This window comes from Nicotiana tomentosiformis, chromosome 12, assembly GCF_000390325.3.
Source record: "Nicotiana tomentosiformis chromosome 12, ASM39032v3, whole genome shotgun sequence".
NCBI classification, from domain to species: domain Eukaryota; kingdom Viridiplantae; phylum Streptophyta; class Magnoliopsida; order Solanales; family Solanaceae; genus Nicotiana; species Nicotiana tomentosiformis.
This window is the reverse complement of record NC_090823.1, coordinates 129,362,486-129,385,964: the sequence shown is the minus strand read 5'-3', so window position 1 is coordinate 129,385,964 and position 23,479 is coordinate 129,362,486. Positions and strand designations below refer to the sequence as shown.

The 23,479-nt window shown below is 41.4% G+C and overlaps 1 protein-coding gene across 1 annotated transcript; it reads left to right on the top strand.

Annotated features, from left to right (window-relative positions):
• The first annotated feature begins 21,546 nt into the window (after positions 1–21,546).
• On the top strand, positions 21,547–23,052 carry LOC138903390 (vicilin-like seed storage protein At2g18540). Its single transcript, XM_070191361.1, has 4 exons — positions 21,547–21,909; positions 22,268–22,459; positions 22,529–22,642; positions 22,759–23,052. The coding sequence occupies exons 1-4, from the start codon at positions 21,547–21,549 to the stop codon at positions 23,050–23,052; spliced, it is 963 nt and encodes a 320-aa protein (XP_070047462.1).
• The last annotated feature ends 427 nt before the right edge of the window (positions 23,053–23,479 follow it).

The following is a 23,479-nucleotide window of genomic DNA, read 5'->3' as shown; positions in this document are numbered from 1 at the left end:
GCAAAGCCGGTGAAACTTCTGTATTCCCGGTACGCTGCTCCCCCTCGGTTCGAGTTGTCCGCTCGAGTTATCCGTTCGGGTAAGCCAGGTCTAGAACAATACACCCAGGATTTAAAACTTAGAATAACACAGCCTTATGCCGGATCCCTAGTAGGTACGTTTGCTTGCATCACGTGCATTTGACTTAGGGGACTCAACACAGGGGTTGGGTCCGTCTAGGATAGGTGCACCCGAAAATTAAAAGACCATCCTGATGCATTCTTTACGTGCTACTTGTGCATTAATTTGCTTGGTTTTTATATTGACCGGCTTCTAGAGTAAAAAAAAAAAAAGAAAAAAAAAGAAAAGAGTGAGGTAAGATAGAAAAATACCAGGTTTTGATAATCCAGATATTCAAAAATCCCTTTACTCTGCCAAAGTTTCAAAAAAAAAGAGAAAAAAAATCATTTCAAAACAAATCATATCTTTCTGTGCATCAAGATGGACCGAACTACGCGGGTTTGATTCTCACCGGATGTGAGATACGTAGGCAACCCTCATCGGGTTCGGCCCCGTTTTTGCAAAAAATAACCAGAAAATTTGAAAATGCGTCATTTTGTCATAAATAAATTTAGGGGATGTCACTTTCTGTCCAAATAGCCAGAAATGTCCCGACGGGACGCAGGAAGTTTGCTTTACCAGAATAGCCACCTATGGCTCTTTTCCTAATTTTAGCCACTTAGCAAGCACAACTTTAAAATCTTCATTTCTGAAGGGCTGAAGGGCCATTATTTGCAAAGGTGGCCTTGAGTTGTTTGAGTTTTATTTTGCACAAATATGCTTTCTTTTGGGGTCAAAAATAAAATAAAAAAACAAAAATCACTTGTTTTTAACCAGTCGCCTTAAATAAAATGTGCAGGATGAGCATTGTTGAAAATATACCTTTTCGAGTCGTAGACGAGATTCCACTAGGACTCCATATGTGGTGGAACGACCTGGGGGAGGTCAGTCAGCGTTCTGTGACAAAGGCTTTAGGTGGGCTCACTGGTCTTCTGGAAATTAAACCAAGGGTTGATATAATCGAAGCTTTGATACCGTTTTGGGACCCGACACACAATGTTTTTCACTTCTCTGATTTTGAGTTGACCCCTACACTAGAGGAGATAGCAGGTTATATTGGTTTCGAAGGGAAGTTAAGGTATCAATATCCAGTAGCACCAAGAACTGTAACCCCTCATAAGTTTTTGGACCTCCTCAGTATTAGCCTGCAGGTTAAAGATGAAAATTTAGCCGGAGGATTCTGCACATTCCGTTTCTTATACAGCCGGTATGGGGACCCCCACGGATTTGAGGCTCCGGACACTGGTTTGAGTCATCAGGGAAATAAAGACAAATGGGAAGCACGCAGGGTTTGGCCTTTGTGGTGGCATTTTTAGGCACTCTGATATGCCCAAGGAGTGACAAACATATAGAATTGGGGCTCGCAGGAGTGGCCGACTTTATGGTCAAAAAGGCCAATGGCACTATCATACCGATGATTCTCGCAGAAATTTACCGAGCTTTAACCGCTTGTCGAGCCGGGACAAAGTTTTTTGAGGGTTGCAACTTGCTTTTACAAATGTGGTTGGTAGAACATCTTTGTCATCGCCCAGGTTACATGAACTACGGTCTGACCGGACTCAATTGCATCGAAGAATATGAAAACCGAGTAAACGGTCATGAGTTTCCAGAAGGTACTGAGGCATGGTTTACGTATTTGGGTTCTTTAAACGCAAATCGAATTGAGTGGGCTTTCGGTTGGCTCCCGGTCGACGAAGTTATCTACATTTCCGCCGGAGTGTGCTTTCTTTTATTAATGGGTCTTCGGAGTATTCAGCCATATGCCCCACATCGGGTCCTACGCCAGTTGGGCAGATACCAAACAATCCCCTATGACGAAGATTTGAGTCCACAGGTTATTGAAATATGCCCGAAAGCCACGTTTCCAGAAGAAAGGGTTCGCCAGATTTGGCACCAATGTAGGTTCCTGGAACCACAGACTCAAGTACGAGATCTGTCCATAGGTGAAGTAGGATCCAACTATGCCACGTGGTACAAGAAAAGAAGTTGGGTCGGTCAAGAGCCAGAACAGCCCGCCAAAAGGCCCCATGTCCAACAATTCACCGATGGAGAACGAGAGCAATGGGTTTGGTTGGCTAAAGAAAAGGAATACTGAACTACTATAACTAAGCTAGAAGAACAAATTGAAAAAATCAAATTTGATAGTAGTTTGCAGGCAGCTGAAGATGAAGGGGAAAAGAAGAGGTTGGCCAAGGAAAATGAAGCCCTTCGAGCCCAGATCCAGAGAATGAAAATAGCCGCCGAGACACCAGCAAGAAGTGAGAGAGATGAGAAAATTATAACCAACCTGAGGCGGAAAGTGCATGATTACGGTTTTGACTTGACAAAGGCCGAAAGGGACTTGTTCAATGCTCAAGCAAGGCTGGCCAAAGGTGCGGAAGAACACGCTAGATTAGCCCACCAGTTGAAGTAGAAATATGATAAAGAAGTAGCAATTTTACAGAAAAAGCTGGTTGCCCTGGAAAATGAAATGATCAAGCAAACAAAGGATTTCAAGGCAGAAAGAGAGTATTGCTACGCATTGATTTATCAATTACAAGAAAGCATGCAGCAGTTACAAGACCAAAACAACACAGATGCACAGGTGTTGGAGGCTCGGGCCCAACAGATTGGACGTTTACTTCAAGAAAAGGGTGTCATCAGAATGGGGATTAAGGAGATAGCTGATTATGTTGTAATGAAATGCCATGAATGTGAAGACATGACCAGGTCTATATTTTTTGCTTCTGTGATGATATTTGTTCGCCAGGTGATGGTTGACCTAGACCGCCTTCAAGAAGATATTGCCCGCAGGCCTGTGCGGAGACCGGCTGATGTCCCGCAAGCCTCCGGAGTACCAGTGGAGGCTCTTATGTATTTTTGATTTCCTTTAATAATCTGTATTTTACTTTCTCCGAGTCTTGTTCGTCTTTGTCAAGGTTGTCTATTACTTTATTTCGAGTCTGTAGATTTTTTCTTTTGCAGTCATCGCTACTTTTAGTCCTTGTAATAGAAAATTCAAAAAGATATCTTTTATTGATGAAATAATTTATTTTCGTATCTATTTCTCTAAACTACGTAATGATCTAATTCATGCGGCGTCATGATACGTAGGCAATCCCCATAGGATTCAATCATAATCTTAAAAGAAAATAGAAAAAAGAAGAGAGAGAAAAAGAGAGAAAATGAGGGAAGAAAGAAAAGAGAGGCCAAACTAAAGAAAAAAAAAATAAGAATTAAAAGAGCGAAACACAGCAGAAGGAGAGATGGAAAAGTCAGGATTGGAGAATTTGGAAAAGCCGGGATGAAACATACGAGCCGTCGCAAAGCATTTAGAAATGTTTAACTGCTCAGGTGCATTGTATCCCCAATGTGCGATTACCTATCTGTAAATTGCTTTAAAACTGACCAAGTTGTTGTGTGTGCAAGAGACAGGTTCTGTTTTAGGTGGTTAGTTTGTTGGCATCCTGGCAAGTCACCCCTATAACACCAGATCAAAGTGCAAGGCAGTCATGACTAGCAAAGAATCGGACACGGGTGTTGTCGACCCGCCAAGGGAGATTGTAGAATCGGAGTATGAATTGAAAGATGAGGTCTACAGGCTGAAACATCAAATGGCAGAAATGTATCAAGCCTGGGTCAGGGGGCATCCTCCACCTTCATTCCCCGCTAACTACCCAGAAAATCCCGCTTTCATCCCACCACTGTCACAAGCCCAAGATCCCATTACCATTGACCTTTCCCCTCAGCACGCCCCAGGCTTTACCCCTTATCACCACTACCCTGGCACCTCGTCCCAAACCTTTCATGCTCCACCAGCCAAAACAACCGCATACCCTGCTCCGACATCCGCTCCTATTTTCGTAGCCCCTCCGCGAGCTACCCTTCACAGATCTTCTAGTGAACCCGCGTTCCAAGCTCCAGATACCCAATATTATGTTCCGGAACCAACTTTCAAAGTCGCGGATCCTTATTCCCATGCCCCTCACTTTGAACCTCCTGTCGAAACTGAGAAACCATCCCGGAATATGGAGCAGGACGAGATGTTCAGGAAAGTGAAGAGTCTAGAGCAATCTTTGAAGAACATGCAAGGGATAGGAAGCCAAGTAAGTGTGGCTTACAAGGATTTATGCTTATTTCCGGATGTCCAACTGCCCGCTGGGTTCAAGATGCCCAAGTTTGACCCGTACGATGGACATGGAGATCCCGTGGCCCATTTGAGAGGCTTTTGCAGCAATATGAGAGGCGCCGATGGGAAAGATGAATTATTAATGGCGTATTTCAGTCAGAGTCTGAGTGGGGCAGCTTTAGAATGGTATACCCGCCAAGATACTAGCAGGTGGTACACATGGGATGACTTGGCTCAGGCCTTTGCTCGGCACTTTCAGTACAATTTAGACATTGTCCCAGATCGCCTATCTTTGACCAAGGTAGAGAAGAGGCCCAATGAAAGCTTTAGGGAATATGGTTTCAGATGGAGAGAACAAGATGCACGAGTCTACCCTCCGATGGAAGAAGATGAGATGGTCGAGTACTTTCTTCAAGCCCTAGAGCCCACTTACTTTGGCCATTTGATCTCAGCCATAGGTAAGTCCTTCAACGATGTGGTAAAGATGGGAGGAATGGTGGAAGAGGGACTCAAGTCAAGCAAGATCATGAGCTACTCTGCCATAAAAGCAACCACACAAGCAATTCAAAGTGGCACTGGAAGCCTGTTAGGCAAAAAGAAGAAAGAAGATGTCGCTATGTTTGTCTCCGGATCATGGCATGGCCGCCTCACCAGTACACCCAAACTCAACCCCGGCCTCAAACCTACACCCAAGCTCCATATAATCCATCCCAGCATTATTTCCCACCACAAGACCCTCGATATTCTGTCGAGCTACCCCAATACCATGTTCACCACGCACAGTCATATGCTCAACCCCCTCCTTACCCGCAATGGCTTGCTCCAACTCCACAAAATCCTTATCCACCCCCACAACCATACCGAGACCCTACTGGTCCAAGCTTTCGATCAAGGCCGGATTATAGAAAAGAGAGGCAACAACGGAAAGAAACCTTCACCCATCTTGGAGAGTCCTATACCAGTTTGTTTCAGAGGTTGAGGCAGTTGGACGTTTTGAGGCCGATTGAGCCAAAGACACCAAATCCACCTCCAAGGAACCTTGATTATTCCCTCAGATGCACATATTATTCTGATGCCCCAGGGCACGACACAGAGAAGTGTTGGCATTTGAAGAGGGCGATCCAAGAGCTTATTGATACAAATCAAATTGTGGTCCAGAGCCCGGAGGCGCCAAACATCAACCAAAATCCTTTGCCAGCCCATGCAGAGACACATATGATTGAGATAGTTCATAAGGACGGGGGGCCCAAGAATTCTTCCAAGTCTGTCATGATGATCCGGGCTAGCGAAAGTAATCCAGTTAAAGCTCCAAATTTTGCAAAAGCAATGCCTTTGACAGTTGAAGGGGTGTCGGAGAAGCCAAGCACGCTCAACGTGAAGCCATTTTATTGGTTGTGAAAGGGCCTCCGGTTGATGTTAAAGCGAACCAGGAAAAGCAAAAAGTGATCATGCCAGGGGTCCCGGGCAAGCCTATCATAATTGTGGAAGGAGCTCGTGTTACCCCTGTTATTATTAAGCCAGTGACCCAGTTACCAATGGTTGATACAAAGGACGTCCCGTGGAATTACAAACAGGTGATAGTAACATACAAAGGGAAAGAAATAGAGGAAGAAATCAATGAAACCGGAGGACTGACTCGTTCTGGGAGATGTTTTACCCCAGAAGAACTGAGGAAAACCAAGCCATTCAGGGACGGCCACATCCTAGTAAAAAAGCCGGTCACCGAAGAAGAGGCTGAGGAATTCCTGAAAAAGATGAAAATGCAAGACTATTCCATTGTAGAACAGTTGAGGAAAACACCAGCTCAGATCTCTCTTCTGTCTTTGCTGATACATTCAGATGAACACCGCAAAGCCCCGATGAAGATTTTGAATGAGGCCCATGTTCCTGATAAGATCACGGTGAACCACTTGGAAAAGATTGCTAACAAGATTTTTGAAGCAAACAAGATCACTTTCTCAGATGATGAACTTCCTATAGAGGGTACAGAACACAATCGAGCTCTTTATCTCACAGTGAAGTGCGAGGATTCTGCTGTCTCAAGGGTACTGGTGGATAACGGTTCTAGTGCAAATATTTTCCCTCTGTCCACTTTGCAAAAGTTGAAGATTGGCACCGAAAGAATCCACATTAATAATGTATGCGTTCGAGGCTTCGATGGAGGAGGGAAAGATTTTGTCGGTGATATAATGCTCAATTTGTCAATAGGGCCGGTTGAGTTCACTATGGAGTTCCAAGTGCTAGATGTGGCTATCTCTTATAACCTGTTGTTGGGCAGGCCTTGGATCCATGCTGCCAAGGCTATCCCGTCTTCTCTGCATCAAATGGTAAAGTTCGAATGCGACAGGCAGGAAATAGTTGTGCACAGTGATGAGAACTCATCTGCTTACAATGACACAATCGTTCCATTTATTGAAGTTGAAGATGATAAAGGGCCTTGGGTTTACCAAATGTTCGAAACAGTGTCTGTCGGGAAAATTCCCGAAGAAGAATGCATCCTAGGTCCGAAGATACCATCCGCGTATGTCATGGTAGCAAATGAAATGTTGAAGAATGGTTTTCTGTCGGGCAAAGGTCTGGGTTCATCTCTGCAGGGTATTGTGCATCCGGTGTGTCCACGTGAAAGTTTCGGTACATTTGGTTTGGGATTCACACCCACAGGGAAGGACGTGAAAAAGGCTAAAAGTTTGAAAGGAAAGGCATGGTCACTTCCTAAGCTTATTCCACATATCTCCAAGTGTTTTGTCAAGCCAGGGGTCGCAAAACGCCCAATATCAGCGGTCCCAAAACCTGTGGTCGACTTTGATGAAGAGTTGATCAAGAGGTTCCAGAGTTTGTTTGATAAGGTTAATATGGTAGAAATCGGGGAAGGTTCCAGTAATGCCGATGTGCAGCTCGTTGGGCCAAATGTGAAGCTTAGCAATTGGAAAGCTACTCCTCTCCCCACCGGGAAGGAGTTTTGGTAGTTTGCTTTGTTTTCCTTTCTGTTATCTGGGTTATTCCAGGGTTGTAATCCAGATTTTTTATTTTTTGCTTGTTTTGATGTACAAACCCTCCTATCCTTTTATTTTCAATGAAATACAATTTCCCGTTTTCCATTATTCCTGATAGCGTTTCATTTTTGTTTTGTTTATTTTTTCTGTACAGTTCTTTTTATGCTGGTTTCAATGACATGACATGCATGAGGAATTTTTAGCCAAATCTTAAAAGCCAATCTAATTCCGAAACAACAATCCAAGAAGTAGAGTGTGATGATGAAACAGAATATGATGAAGAAGCAGCATTTCAGGAAATCAGTAGAGAACTAAATCACTTTGAAGAAAAACCCAAGCCTAATTTGAATGAAACTGAAGCAATCAATTTAGGAGATCAAGATAATCTCAGGGAAACCAAGATAAGTGTGCATCTGGAACCACAAATCAAGGGAGAAATAATCAAAGCACTGTTTGAATATAAAGATGTTTTTGCATGGTCGTATGACGACATGCCGGGTTTGAGCACTGATTTGGTAGTTCATAAATTGCCAACTGATCCGGCATTCCCTCCAGTCAAGCAAAAGTTAAGGAAGTTTAAGACTGACATGAGTGTGAAGATCAAAGAAGAAATCACAAATCAGCTTGACGCAAAGGTCATTCAGGTCACTCGATATCCCGCTTGGTTAGCTAATGTCATGCCAGTACCAAAGACGGATGGTAAGACCAGGGTGTGTGTTGATTATCATGATCTCAACAAGGCGAGTCCAAAGGATAACTTTCCATTGCCGAACATCCACATTCTGATTGATAATTGTGCCAAGCATGAGATCGGGTCTTTTGTGGATTGTTATGCGGGATATCACCAAATCCTGATGGACGAGGAAGACGCAGAAAAGACAGCATTCACCACGCCATGGGGGACTTATTGCTACCGGGTAATGCCATTCGGTTTAAAGAATGCTGGGGCAACTTACATGAGGGCAATGACTACCATATTTCATGACATGATACACAAGGAAATTGAGGTTTATGTAGATGATGTGATCATAAAGTCAAAGAAGCAGTCCGACCATGTTGGGGATTTGAGGAAGTTTTTCCAAAGGCTCCGCAGGTACAACCTCAAGCTCAATCCGGCAAAATGTGCATTTGGTGTCCCGTCTGGGAAACTGTTGGGATTCATAGTCAGTCGACGCGGTATTGAGTTGGACCCGTCAAAGATCAAGGCCATCCAGGAATTACCACTGCCAAAGAATAAAACTGAGGTGATGAGCCTGCTCGGGAGGTTAAACTACATCAGCAGGTTTATTGCTCAACTCACGACAACTTGTGAGCCCATCTTTAAGTTGTTGAAGAAGAATGTTGCGGTTAAGTGGACTGATGAGTGTCAGGAAGCATTTGATAAGATCAAGAATTACCTGTTAAACCCCCCTGTGTTGGTCCCGCCAGAACCTAGGAGACCTTTAATTCTCTATTTGACGGTTATGGATAATTCTTTTGGTTATGTGTTGGGTCAACACGACATCACAGGCAAGAAAGAGCAAGCCATTTATTACCTCAGCAAGAAGTTCACTCCTTATGAGGTTAAGTATACTCTTCTTGAAAGGACATGTTGCGCCCTGACTTGGGTGGCACAAAAGTTGAAGCATTATCTGTCATCCTACACTACTTACCTCATTTCTCGCATGGATCCTTTAAAGTATATCTTTCAGAAGCCTATGCCCACAGGAAGATTGGCAAAGTGGCAGATTTTACTCACAGAGTTTGATATCATCTATGTGACTCGGACCGCGATGAAAGCCCAAGCCCTGGCCGATCACTTGGCCGAGAATCCAGTGGATGAAGAATATGAGCCACTGAAGACTTATTTTCCTGATGAAGAAGTGATGTATGTTGACGAGGCTGATCATGATGAAAAGCCAGGTTGGAAACTCTTCTTTGATGGAGCTTCTAACATGAAGGGTGTCGGAATAGGGGATGTACTCATTTCTGAAACAAGGCATCACTACCCCGTAACAGCTCAACTCCAATTTTATTGCACTAACAACATGGCTGAATATGAGGCATGCATTCTGGGTTTGAGGCTAGCTATAGACATGGGAGTTTAAGAAATATTGGTTTTGGGAGATTCAGATTTGTTGGTTCACCAGATTCAGGGAGAATGGGAGACTCAGGATTTGAAGCTCATACCGCATCGACAATGTCTGCATGATCTTTGTCAACAATTCAGGTCGGTAGAATTCAGGCATATTCCCAGGATTCATAACGAGATTGCCGACGCCTTCGCTACTCTGGCGTCAATGTTACACCATCCAGATAAGACTTATGTCGACCCTCTGCAAATCCAAATCCGTGATCAGCATGCCTATTGCAATGTGGTTGAGGAAGAACTTGATGGCGAGCCTTGGTTCCATGATGTCAAGGAATACATCAAATCGGGGGTATATCCGGTACATGCCACAGGCGATCAAAAGAGAACCATTCGACGTCTGGCTAGCGGATTCTTCTTAAGTGGGGGAATATTGTATAAGAGAACTCCAGATCTAGGATTACTAAGGTGTATAGATGCTAAACAAGCCTCGACTATCATGGCCGAAGTGCATTCCGGGGTTTGCGGGCCACATATGAGTGGGTATGTCTTGGCGAAGAAGATTCTTCGAGCAGGTTATTATTGGCTCACCATGGAACGTGATTGCATCAGCTTTGTTCGCAAATGTCATCAATGCCAGGTGCACGGTGATTTGATTCATTCCCTACCATCTGAGCTGCACACAATGTCGGTACCTTGGCCCTTTGTTGCTTGGGGCATGGATGTCATTGGACCGATTGAGCCGGCGGCGTCAAAAGGACATAGGTTTATTCTGGTGGCCATTGATTACTTTACCAAGTGGGTCGAAGCTGTAACTTTCAAGTCCGTGACCAAGAAGGCGGTGGTAGATTTTGTTCATTCAAACATCATTTGCCGGTTCGGAATTCCCAAGGTAATCATCACAGATAATGCTTCCAACCTCAACAGTCATTTGATGAAAGAGGTTTGCCAACAGTTCAAGATCATGCATCGAAACTCCACTCCGTATCGTCCTAAGGCAAACGGAGCTGTTGAGGCTGCTAACAAGAACATAAAGAAGATACTTCGTAAGATGGTGCAAGGTTCTAGGCAATGGCATGAAAAGTTACCTTTTGCTTTACTGGGTTATCGCACTACTGTTCTTACTTCAATAGGCGCAACTCCCTATTTGCTGGTATATGGAACCGAGGCAGTTATACCTGCGAAAGTTGAGATTACATCCCTGCGGATCGTTGTTGAAGCTGAAATTGATGATGATGAGTGGGTCAAAACCCGGCTAGAGCAGTTGAGTTTGATTGATGAAAACAGATTGGCGTCAGTATGCCATGGTCAACTGTATCAGAGAAGAATGGCAAGAGCATACAACAAGAAGGTGTGTCCCCGAAAATTTGAGGTGGGTCAGCTGGTATTGAAACGCATCCTTCCACATCAGGCTGAAGCTAAAGGCAAGTTCACCCCAAACTGGAAGGGGCCGTTCATTGTGACAAAGGTGTTGCCCAATGGTGCTTTGTATTTAACAGATATAGAAGGTAAATGTGTGGATATTGCTATCAATTCTGATGCAGTCAAGAGATATTATGTATGATTTCTTTGCTTATCTTCAATCGCATTTTGTACTAGGCATGTTCAAAGTTGGAATGATGAAGGCATTTTATTCTGCTATCACAAACACTGTTATCATTTGTTACCCCTTTTGAGCCTTTTATTTTTCTTTCATACCCCTCTTTTGGAATCAGAAGCAGAGTTAGAAATATAAAAAAAAAAAAGAAAAAAAAGAAAAAAAGAAGAGAAGGAAAAGAGAAAAGCAAAGAAAGAAAAGAGAAAAGAAAGGAGAAAAAGAAAAGCAAAGTAACAAAAACAAAACTCTTATGTTGGAACTACGTTAGACTTGATTCCTTTTAAGGATACGTAGGCAGCCTTACTCTGAGGTTCAGTCCCATCAAATAAAATTCAAAATTCCCCAGATTCAAAAACTAGGGCAGAAGTTTTAGTTTTGCAATAGGTTTGATTCCAAAAGTTGTAATTTTGAACCCTTTCATCTTAAGTCATGTTGAGCCTTATACCACCTTTTCTTTCTAACCCTTTCCAAAAGCCTATACTACGGTCCAAAGAAAGACCTTCCGATCAATCTTTGAGGATACCAAGTCAAGTGAGATAGAGGTATAATTTCCATCATGGGTAACACTTTGTTCATTGGGTACAAGAAAAATAAATAAAATGAGAGAGTCTTATTGGTGAAAACCCTCACTGGCACCGTAAGGCGATGGTGAGCTGAGGAAAAATTTAAAATGAGAGAGTCTTATTGGTGAAAACCCTCACGGGCACCGTAAGGCGGCGGTGAGTTGAGAGATGAACAAATGAGAGAGGCTTGTTGGTGAAAACCTTTTGGGGCACTACAAGTCAAAAGAGGTTGGTGACTTTACGGAAAAGTTGGATCGTTGAAAGCCCGGGTTTTTGAAGTATGAATACATGACATGAACAGAAATGTGATTAGTTGGATGGATTAGGCTGATCAATCCGAAATGCATGTCATGATCTTTAGAGCCAGCTGATTCATTCAGATAAGTTTCTTTTCAATTTTTCTTCAAATAGTCATCTCAGTTTTTCTTTTTTATTCCTAATTCTCGAAGTCACTTCACTTCGTTTCTTTTGGGTCTATTTTTGTAAGTTTCTGTCAAATTAGTTTTTTGTTAAGCAAGCAAGAAAGGACTTCAAAGCTCATTACCGGCTTTTTATTTGCACCAAGCGAAATTTGGCCAGGCACATTCCAAGTGACATGGTTTAGAATGAGCAATGCGATGATAACTGAAGTTCAGGTGGTCAAGTGATTCGTGAATTTGTAGGAAATGCAAAGGTTCCACAGTTGTCAGAATGAAAGTGTTATACGACGAGTTGAATGTAAGGGATTCAAGTCATTCAGAGGTTTTGTGTTCGAGGTCCGATTGAAAGGTCAAACAATTCTTCATAGCCCGAAGAAGCTAATCAGAATGAAGCAGGATAGTGGCAGAAGCAGACACCTTCAGCAAGGATGCCACAAACTAACCACCATAGTTTCAAACTGACAAAATTTTCTTTGTTTTAAGCAGGGGAAAGAAATCTTGTTTGCTTTGCTAGGAATCCCCTATGAGGAAAGTATGTTCCAGATAAGTTCAATCTTAAGTTTTCAGGACCCTCCTGGATAATGGGATCTAGTTTTAAGTTTTCAGGACCCTCCTGGATAATGGGATGCAACTAACAATCAATGAATGTTCCTGGTACAAACTGGGGCAGAAAATTTTCTCTGTTTTGTCTGTGTTGTCATGATTGCAGGCGCCTACCTGGAGAACGAGGGAATTCATTTCAGTTTTAAGTCAGCAGGCGCCCACCTGGAAAATGAGGGAATTTATTTCAGTTTTAAGTCAGCAGGTGCCCACCTGGAGAACGAGGGAATTTATTTCAAGTGTTAATTCAACATCAGGCGCCGCCTGAAAAACGAGGGAATTCATTTCAAGTTTTTAAGTTAGCAGGCACCCACCTGGAGAATAAGGGAATTTATTTCAGTTTTAAGTCAGCAGGCACCCACCTGGAAAATGAGGGAATTTATTTCAAGTTTTAAGTCAGCAGGCGCCCACCTGGAAAACGAGGGAATTCATTTCAAGTTTTAAGTCAATATCAGGTGCCCACCTGGAGAACGAGGGAATTTATTTAAAGTTTTAAGTCATCAGGCGCCCACCTGGAGAACGAGGGAATTTATTTTCAGTTTTAAGTAATCAGGCGCCCACCTGGAGAATGAGGGAATTTATTTCAAGTTTTTAAGTAAGCAGGCACCCACCTGGAGAATGAGGAAATTTATTTTAAGTTCAAGTCAGTCATCAGGCACCCACCTGGAGAATGAGGGAATTTGTTTTCATTTTTAAGTCATTATCAGGCGCCCACCTGGAGAACGAGGGAATTTATTTCAAGTTTTTAAGTCATCAGGCGCCCACCTAGAAAATGAGGGAATTCATTTCTATTTTTAAGTCAGCACAGGCGCCCACCTGGAGAATAAGGAAATTTATTTCAAGTTTTTAAGTCAGCAGGCGCCCACCTGGAGAATGAGGGAATTTATTTCGAGTTTTAAGTCATCAGGCGCCCACCTGGAGAACGAGGGAAGCCATTTGAGGATTCAATTTAAGTTAGAAGTAGCAGAATCTCGCCTCAAGAATATGAGCTGACAGTCCGAGATGACCAAAGGAAGAAGTCTCAATCCAGAATAAAAAGAAAAAAAAAAGAAGTGAATCCAAAATGCAGAAGTAGATGAAAAGATATGGGCTGCTCAAGACATGATTGAAGTCGCAAGCTTTGCATGTCCCATCTTGATCCGAAAAGCTGAAGAAGAAAGAACTAGCACCTGCAGTTAGCAAGCATCAAGGTTCAAGTCAAAAGTCCGCATGAAGAACCATTCAAGACTCAAGATCAAGCTTCAGAAGACTCATAGATAGGAATCTTGTAACTCGTAGCTGATGGGCTTAGTTAGTTTTTTTTTCATTTTGACTTTGGTGTAATAGGGAGCTCAGCAAGAAAGAGCAGCAGCAGCAGCAACAGTGAAATCACAGCTTCTCGGTAGTTCCAGCTACCAAAACATCCAGAACTACACTGACCTGATTCCTCCATAGCCGAGGATATGTAGGCAACCTCGAAAGCAAGGTTCGGTCAAACGTTTTCAAAATGCTTCCATAGAGTATACAAACGGTCAAAAATCGCTCGTATTTGCTCAAGGTATCTTTGCCCGAAAACTCTTCATATTTCCAAGCAAAGAGGGGCAGCTGTGAGCACGTGATTTTTGCCCGACTAAAATATTCCTATAGAAATTCACAAATAGATTTTTTTCTTAATTGTTTTTAGTTTTATAGAATTTGTAGGAATTTCGGTTAAAAGTTGCTCGTATTTAGTTGCATATTTAACATTCTAAAATCATAAGAAAAATACCAAAATGTCTAAAGTATTTCGTGCATAACATTTTAGGTCTAATCGCATCTAGGATTTAATTGCATGAGTTAACTGCATTATTAAACAAAAATCACGAAAAATATGAGTTGTATTTACATTTTTAGGCTTTAAATTGCAAATTAGTAATTCTTCTTTTATTAGTCTAAGTTAATTAATTATGGTAAAATAGATAACTAGGTTTATTTCTACAAATTAGTTTGATTTAATACTTAATTTAGGTTTTAATTAATTAGAATTTAAAATCAAGAAAAAGAAAAGAAAAGAAAGAGATTTTGTTTGGTCTCAAACTTGGGCCAAAACAATGTCTGGCCCAAACGATCGCCCCAAGTCCGCTAAACCCAACCCCTCACCCAGCCCAGCCTCGTCACTTAACCAAAACGACGTCGTTTCATTAACAGGCGATCTCAGCCGTTGATCTCCTTTGATCTAACGGCCCGTAACTCCCCCCTCCCCCAACCCTTATATCTGTCGGATCCACCCCCCAAACCCTCGAGACCCCCCTCATTTTCCTCTCCCTCTCCTTCAATCACCAAACCCTAGCCACCCCCAAACCCCTCGTCTCTCTCTCTCAAACTCACTCCAAACCCTAGCCGCCCAGAATCCCCACGCCGACGGCACCACTCCGAATCCTCTCAAACTCACACCCTATAACCCTCATACCCTCCTAATCCCTAATCCCCCATCAATTTCATCAAAAACCCCACCAAAATTAGCGAATCTTAGGTCTAAAATTCCAGATAAACCCTAGTCTGGTTTATTTCTAAATGACTTTGGTGTTTCTGTTTATTTTAGTTCAATACTCACATGCATCGAGTAATCTTGTTGAGAGCATCTATTCTAGGCTAGTCTCGACCCGTTTCGAAGTTACAGGAGTCTGGTCCTTTCATCGATTCGCGGCCAGAGTTCATCGTTCCCGTTGCCCGTCGGGTTGTTTATTCATTTCTATAGCGTTAAACTAGTATTCTTTTTCCTCATTTGTTCCGGCTCTGTGTTTTTCTTGTTTGTTTTTGTTTTGTTGTTTTTCCTTCTTTTTCTTTTTTTCAGTTGGTTGATTAAGCTTCGTCGTTAATTGCATGTTCAATTTGTTCAACTAATAAACTGATTTAGATTAATTAAAGGTTAAGTACTTAGTCAAATCTCTGATTTTATTTGAAATATGGCATTTGTTATTTTTTGGGATGTTTTCTTTAATGTCAGATCTGGGCTTGGTCTTGGGCCATTTGGGTCATAACATTTGGCCCAAGCCTAAGCAGATAGTCTATTTCTAGAAGGAACAGCTGGCATTTTTCAGTTGGAAAAAGATTCCCTCCCCTCGTCTATTTTCCCTGAATTCACGCTGACATATTCCTTCCCCCCAACAGACCTTCTCTGATTTTAGATAGCCTATATATACACCCTTCACACAGAAATGAAGGGTGGAATTTTTTACTGAGTTTCGATTCCTCTCAAATACATTGAAGAACACACACTCTAGAGACTCACTGATCTTCCAAAAATAAAAATGGCACTCTGAATTTAAACTTAGAGACAGAAAAATCATAGAAGAAGAAAATTTGTTTTGCTAAGTTTATACTCAGTGGTTGTTTGTTTTCCTGGATTTTCATATTTGCTTGAGTCAAAGAAGCCTTCACTTTACTTCTTTTTATTCATTCTCCTGTGACCAAGCTCCAGCTTTGGGATTTTGGGTTTTATTTTGGTCTTGCTGCTGTCTTTCTGTTGCTGGAAATTGCTGCTTCTGCTGGCTCGTAGCTGAATTTTCCTCTTTCATATTTAGACCTTTATTTGGTCATTCGGTTGGCTTTTCTGCAGCTAGGTATGTCTATGCTCACCTGTAGTGTTCCATGGTTGTCTGTTAAATAAAAATACAAACCATCGTGTGTTAAGTGATTTAATCTATCTATATGTTTTATTTTCTTTTTTCTTTCTTTTGATGAATTCTCCTCATGCTCTATTGAAAAGTCCAAATTAAGTATTATTGGCCGATAGGATTCAAGGTATTAACATTGATTTGTCTTTCTAAAATGAAGCACTTTATCCTAAGTGATATTCCTGTTCATTAAGCTAGTTTTGATGCCATCTTCTCACTTGCTAGTTCGTTTGGCAGATTTCGGTTCCAAGAGTAACTCAGTGGCTATCTTATTGTAAACTTGAAATGTGCGAAAAGAATGGAAGTAATGTGCCGGGAATGATTTCTCTTGGAAAGTTGTTGTAATTAAAGCATAGATTTAAAATTCTATCAGTTAAACTTTGTAATTTATTTCAGGACCAATGGGTTGTCGATTCATTTGCAATTGTTTTTCTTTGTTCATATAGAACTCCACTTGAGATTGCGCTAGTAGCATATTCAGAGTTTCATGTTACTGGGCTCATTCTATAGCCCAGGTTCGTACTCCAAAATGCAGTAGCTAATTTCAGTTTGTTAAAACGTGTATGGGCTCTTCAGTGTATCTCAAATTATTGTATTTAGATTCAGTGTCTCAAGAATGCAGTTAGACTTTCAGATTTTCGTTTAGAGTATCTCGAATTTGCCCAGTTTATGTTGATTAGCTACTCATGTTCGCGTTCGTATTATTCGATGCAATCTTAGTTCATTTTGATTTCCTTCGAAGTAGTTAAGAACTGACTAAAAAATAATAAAAAATGGATTGGGTCACGTTTATAATTGTTATCTAGGTTCGTGACAACGAAAGATTCATTTCATTATGGATTCAAAAGAGCAAGTTGCTATCTTTCCAACATTCCTTTTCCATACATTTTGGACCTTTCCATATATAATTTCAAATTTTAGGATGGGTTAATTAATTCATAAAAATTATAGTTTTGCTTTAGACGCGATTAATAATAAATTATCGTGACTATGGGTACGATTTTCGTGGTATGGTCACGATACGCAAATCCCATTCGGGTGTGCATTTCATGTGACCCGACCATAACTTCTAATAATAATAAAAATAAGCATATCGTAAATCGCGAGTGCATTTCATGTGGCGCGGTTTGCGACGTGTGTCAAAACGACAAATGTACGACATCGTGACTTGTTTCAAATAAATTTCATAAATAATAAAAGCGGTCAGAAAGCTAAAAAGCACAATAGATTTTAAATATGTAATAAATCAGATAGTTAGGCCAATTATTAATAGTTGAGTGACCGTGCTAAAACCACGGAACTAGGGAGTGCCTCACACCTTCTCCCGGGTTAATAAAATTCCTTACCCGGTCTTCTGTGTTCGCAGACCATAAATGGAGTCAAACTTCCTCGATTTGGGATTTAAAATAAACCGGTGACTTGGGACACCATAACTTATTCCAAGTGGCGACTCTGAATTTAATAAATAATTCCATTTCGGATATTGTCACTTTAATTGAAAAAATTCAAATATCTCCCCTTCGGAAAAAAGGAGGTGTGACAGTTTGGGCACTGTGAATCGCGATCGCGAAAGCCTTTTCGCGAACGCATAAAGGAAAATTATGTTGTCATAAATCCGACTTTGGAAGCCTATATCTTACAATTTATAAGGAATTTGGAGATGATCCAAAAACATGATGATGCCATCGCGTATCATTTGTAAATCATTAATGTTTCTATAGAATTGGCCGAAGGATTTTAAAAATATATGTCTGAGCATATAAAATAATAGAGTTGACTATCTTGTGTGTGTGTCATTTTTCATAACTATGGTATTGGGGCCATTTGCGCGTAACTCAACTATTCCACTTAGTGTCTACTGTCCAAAATATACTCAACTATTCCACTTAGTGTCTACTGTCCAAAATATATCTTCAATAAAATATTGAAAAAGAAATTAAGAAACTCTTGATTCAAAAACCCATCCAAAGTGCATAAAGTAAAGGTTTTCTTTTCATGCATAAAAAGATATCAACTACCATAGGTTCATAGAACAAATAAAAACAATAAGCAAATTTTCATCCCTAAAAATCCAAGTAACACTCTAAACTAGCTGCCCTTTCTTCAAATCAATTCCATTCTCCTCTGGAGCACGGTACCTTTTCCAAAACCAATGACTTTGCCACAACAAATAAATTTCCTCAAATGGAACTTGCTTTGTCTCAGGCAAAAGCAACAATATGAAGCAACTCATAATAATAATAATCAAAGCTGCAAACAGCAGAAATATGCCATATTTGAGGTGACAAAGTGAAACCAAGAAACACTGTGCAATTAGTGCTGTGAAAATCATGTTGACACACACCACCATACTTTGTCCTGGTGATCTTGTTTCCAAAGGAAAATTTTCACTTGGAACTAACCAACCTAAAGGACCCCATGCATGATCACAGAATTTTGTAATTGCTAAGCTAAAGTTAGGGCTGTTTTGCCTAATTCTCAAGCTCTATTTAGATACCTTTACAGTTTACATAACTCTTTTGGCAGTACTCCACCCGTTTTAACTTATGTGACGTAATTTGACTTGGCACGCAATTTAATAAAAATATAAATACTTTTAAATGTTATGATCTTAAAGTTTAGCTAAAAGCTTGTGTGTGGCTTTTGGCTATAATGACTTCTCATTAAGAGTAAAGTAGATAAAATGCAGAGTTTAAAGTTAAAAAAATTTCAAAATTATTCTTTTTTAAATGAACTAATACGAAAAGTGTGTTACATAAATTGGAAAGGAAGAATTAATAAAAAAAATTATTTACCAAAAAAACAAATACAAGTGATAACACAGAGACCTGGTTATATTTTAACTTGCTTCGGTCATTGCACTTAAATGGATCTTTTCTGTAGGTGCAGCATTATACAAACTTATGTACTATTTGCCACTAACTTTATTTCAGTATTATAATTATACTATGTTGTCTTATATATTAATGCGAGAACTGTTTTAATTATTATATTTTAAATAATTTTTTATTTGGTGAGAAGGTTAGTGGTATGGATGAGAATCTGTCAAAAGGATACAACGAACGTGTGAAAGAGAGGGGGGTGATGTGTGGAGAAGAACGGGGAAGAGTTAAGAGAGAAATCAAGGGAATTGAGTGAGAAGATGAAAAGGGAAGAAGGTAAAGGGGTTGAGCTTAATAAGCTTTGTTTGAAGAATAAAAACCTCTCTTGACGAGCTCATTTTTAAGTGGCGGCATCTTTTAAACACTTTTTACAAGTAACTTTTGTGGCAACTAAAGTCAAAATAATATTTCGTGGCAACTTCTAAGTGAAAATAAGTTTCAGCGACGAGACTATTCTCGAAAACCTTTACAATCATCATGAGAAGTCTTTTGTGGCAATTTCTTCTCATTTACTCAATCCGTTGTCCTGATCCAATCAGACAATATATATATATATATATATATATATATATATATATATATATATATATATATATATATATATATATTGTTTACCCTAAAAATTGAGTAACAATTAAACTTATATTGTGATTTTAAGGATTTATGATTTGAACCAGCACCAATTGATAAACAACGAATTAAATAGATAAATTGGACAATAAAATAAATCAAACCGGTCCGCGAATAATACCTCGACCTCGATTCGAGATAGTCTTGAGGTTAGTTAATAAGAATAATGGAGGATGGAACAAAAAGCGATGAACAGTAAGTAAAACAAAGAAAGCAACGTATATGTCTATTCTTATCAGTGAATAATCATTATTTTTTTACAAGTGAATGGGATCCTTCTTTATATAATAGAGGAATCCTAAATAAGGTACAACTCTAATAACGGAAATAGAAGTCAGTTATTAATGACATGGGATCTTTCCGCCGTGATCCTAAATGGGATCTTTCCGCCGTGATCTTCGACCGATTACTCACATCTCACCATTCTGTTATTACACCTTACTCGAAGTCAGTCATGCTTGATCTCGATTGTTCCTGGCCTCGATCTCAATGAACACTTCGATCTCCAGGCTTGATATTTTATCTTTGAGCTCGAGCCCGATCTATTATGAGGTTACCCTCGAGGCAACTCCCCTACCACTGAAATCGGGTATTTCGACCGTATACAGATAGTCCCCTCGTTTTTTGGAGTGTAACGAGAAGAAACGAATTCGAGAATTCGATTTAATACCTCAATCAATTATGACGTCAACATCGTGACGTAAGCGACAGAAGTGATTGAAGCGTCGCGTCTGCACAGTTCCCAAGGTCATTAATTAACGCCAGTTGATAGTCGGCCACCAGTGCTTTCAAACCGTCAAAGTGGCTATTATAAATAGACCACCTTCATAATCTTCTCAAACTTTACTTTCAAACTTCTTCTAATCTTCAAAAGCTCTTCTATCTTCTTCAAGTTCATTAATTTTGCTAGTTTTCGTTTGCCAATATCTTATTAAAACACAAATTTTGCCTTCTTCTTCCTTAAACCTCATATAGCAATGGAAAAAATATTAAAGACCGTTCCTCAAGAAGAAAAGGCCTCCTCATCGCGGCCGGCCGGTGACAAAACACTGGTGGAGCCACGTATCGAAGAGTGCATCCCCGGGCCATGTGAACTTACTTCCGACTTTGAAGTCGGAAAACCCTCTTCGGTTCCTCGTCGATGCGAGCCCATGTTTAGATACATCTATTCGATATTCGAAGGCGATCTCTAGCAGGTGAAAAATGACTGTCACTGGGAGAATAAAGAGGTGGTGATTCCTACCCCCGAAGAGGACATCACCACTCATGTGAAAAGGTTCTTAAGTGTGTATACTTACCCTTTCATATTGGGTTCGGTTGATCCTGTCATAATCGACTTCTGCCGCCAATACTAGGTAACCCTAGGCCAGATCTACCCCTCTTTTAGGCGCATTTTCATTTTGCTCAGATTCTTCTCGAGCAAGAACGAGGGGATGTCATTCACCCTCGATCATCTCATTATGCTATACATCCCCCGTCTTTATCGAGGCGGACTGATAAGGCTTCAGCGCCGGGCCACGAAGGTGCTATTCTCGAGCATAGACGAGGACAAATACCGAGGATGGATGTCCCGGTTTGTCCGAGTCAGGACCTCCGATTTAATCCCCGCCGAGAAGATGTCATTCCTCGAAGAATAGAACATGAAGCGTAAGTAGAATTTCACCGATAACGTTTGATTACTTGTTATGTTTCCTTTACCTCTTCTCATCTATATTCTTCTTTATGGTGCAGCTTCCCCCTGGTTTCCTGGTACAGCCCCGGTCCTTGCAGGTTGGGTTCGATAACTGGTTTCAACCTCTTCGTATGCTGAGCGCTCGTGGCGTGATTTGGCCAAGGGTCGATGGGAGGCCAAAAATCATGGTAAGTTCCCCTGTCCGTGTTTGATGCTTTCCTGTGAAATACTTCCTTTTAACTTGATTTCTTCTCATACATGTCTTGGAGATAGTGTCGTTATGAGGCCACCTTCCCTCGGGGAAGAGGAGGTCCTGAAGCAAACCAAAGACAATAAAAGGAGAAGGGCCTCGCCACCAGATACGCCAAAGCCCAAGAAAAGCAGGGCTCGAAAGTCGAAGACTGATCTCGCCATTCTGCCTGCCGATGTAGTCCAAACGCTACGAGATGAAGACAAGGAGGGAGAAGATGTCGACTGTCTGCTGGTGGCTCGGAAAAGGGAGGGCATAGAAATTTCAAGAACTATTGAGCCAATGACGGTCGAGGAGGTTCAGACGCAGACCGAGGTGATTTCGAAAGAAGGTCCGGGCAAAGTTCCCGAGTCATCGGGTGTTGAGGATGCCTCCTGCCGTGATGAGCAACCGGTGGGTATGCTGAAAGAGTCTAGTTCTGAGGCCCTTCAAATAGAAGAGAATGCCCCAAGTTACTAGCTTCGGGAAATTAACATTGATGATTCACCTCCCGCCCCCACGTTCTCTGAGGGGCAGTTTCAGGATGCCCGGTCCATGGGGACACCTGATGTAGGGACGGCCCCCGAAGGGGATGATATATTTCGCGGCTGCTTCGCGGGGGTCGATGATGTTTCCGACCTGGACGCATCACTCATTTTTGATGAGGCTCAGCGGCTTCTGAACCAACTGAATTTTACTTGTGGTCGATGATGTTACCATGCCTGCGTTTGTTCTTATTTCTCTATGTCTGATTTCATTTCTTTCTGCATAGGCTACGACGCTCCATCGAGAATCGTCCTCCAAATACCGGGCTGAGCTAGCCCGATGTGAGGCTGATATCAAAAAGCTTATGGAGGAGAGAGACGCCCTCAAACTCCTCTATGTGCAAAAAGAAGAGGAGATCATGAGTATTCGAGCCGAGCTGACAAGAGCTCATCAAGATCAGACAGAGCTCATTGAGCAGGTAATGTAAATTTTTGGGAGCTTGTTATGTATTAACTTGATATTGGTGACTAACACTTTGATTCTGCAGGTTCAGCAGAAGGCCGAATTGGTTGAGCAGCTTCGTGAGGAGGCCAAGATGAAAGAGGCAGAGACTTTGGGGTGGAAGCAGAACGTGGACCGTCTCGCCTCGGAGAAAGATGAGGTTCGGGCCCAATTATCTTTGGTTGAGCGTCAACTCCAAAGTGTGAAGGAGGAGAACTTGCCCTGAGCCCAGAAGGTTGAAAAGCTCAAGACACGGTTGGTTGTTGAGCTTGCAAGGGCCACATCCGAGGCAGAGTTGAAGCCGCTAACACTCGGGCAAAGGAAATTTCTGACGCTGCTGAAGTTAGATTGTCCCGTGTTGCCGAGCATGCTAGGCGTCAGTCTCGGAGAGAGACTCTTGAGGAGGTACATGCTCGTGGATTTGACCTCACGGTCGATATCGAGAGTGCGAAGGTTTTGGAGGACGAGGCCGAAGCTTTGCTTTCCGATGATGAAGACTCTGTGAGTGGATCTGAGAATGGAGGAGATGAAGATGAAGCTCCCGAAGATGCGGCTCCCGAGGCGGACTAGGCACTTAGGAAATAATTTGTGTAAGACCCCATGTGGTCTTTGTTAATACTTTGCATATGTGAAAGACTCTTTTTCTTTTCGTTTTGTCTCCGATTTCTGATTTATGATAAATTCTGTTTTGCCTTTGCCTTGTGAAAACGTCGTTGCAATCGGGTTGTTGTATCTTCTATAATCGAGTGAGCAATAGCTCGAACTCAGATAGAACAAAACCTTAGGTTTTTTAGTCAAGCGAGGGTGAGTCCCCGAGCTCAACAATATGTTCGGGATTTTGATTTCGGATGGCTTGATCAAAGCCATAATCATACTTTTTTATAGCCGAGTTTGAGTAAGTTTCGAACTCACAGTAACATACCCCTTAATGTTTTATATCAAATAATGATGAATCCTCGAGCTATATTCAAGTCAGTTTTATCTGAACTCAGAATGG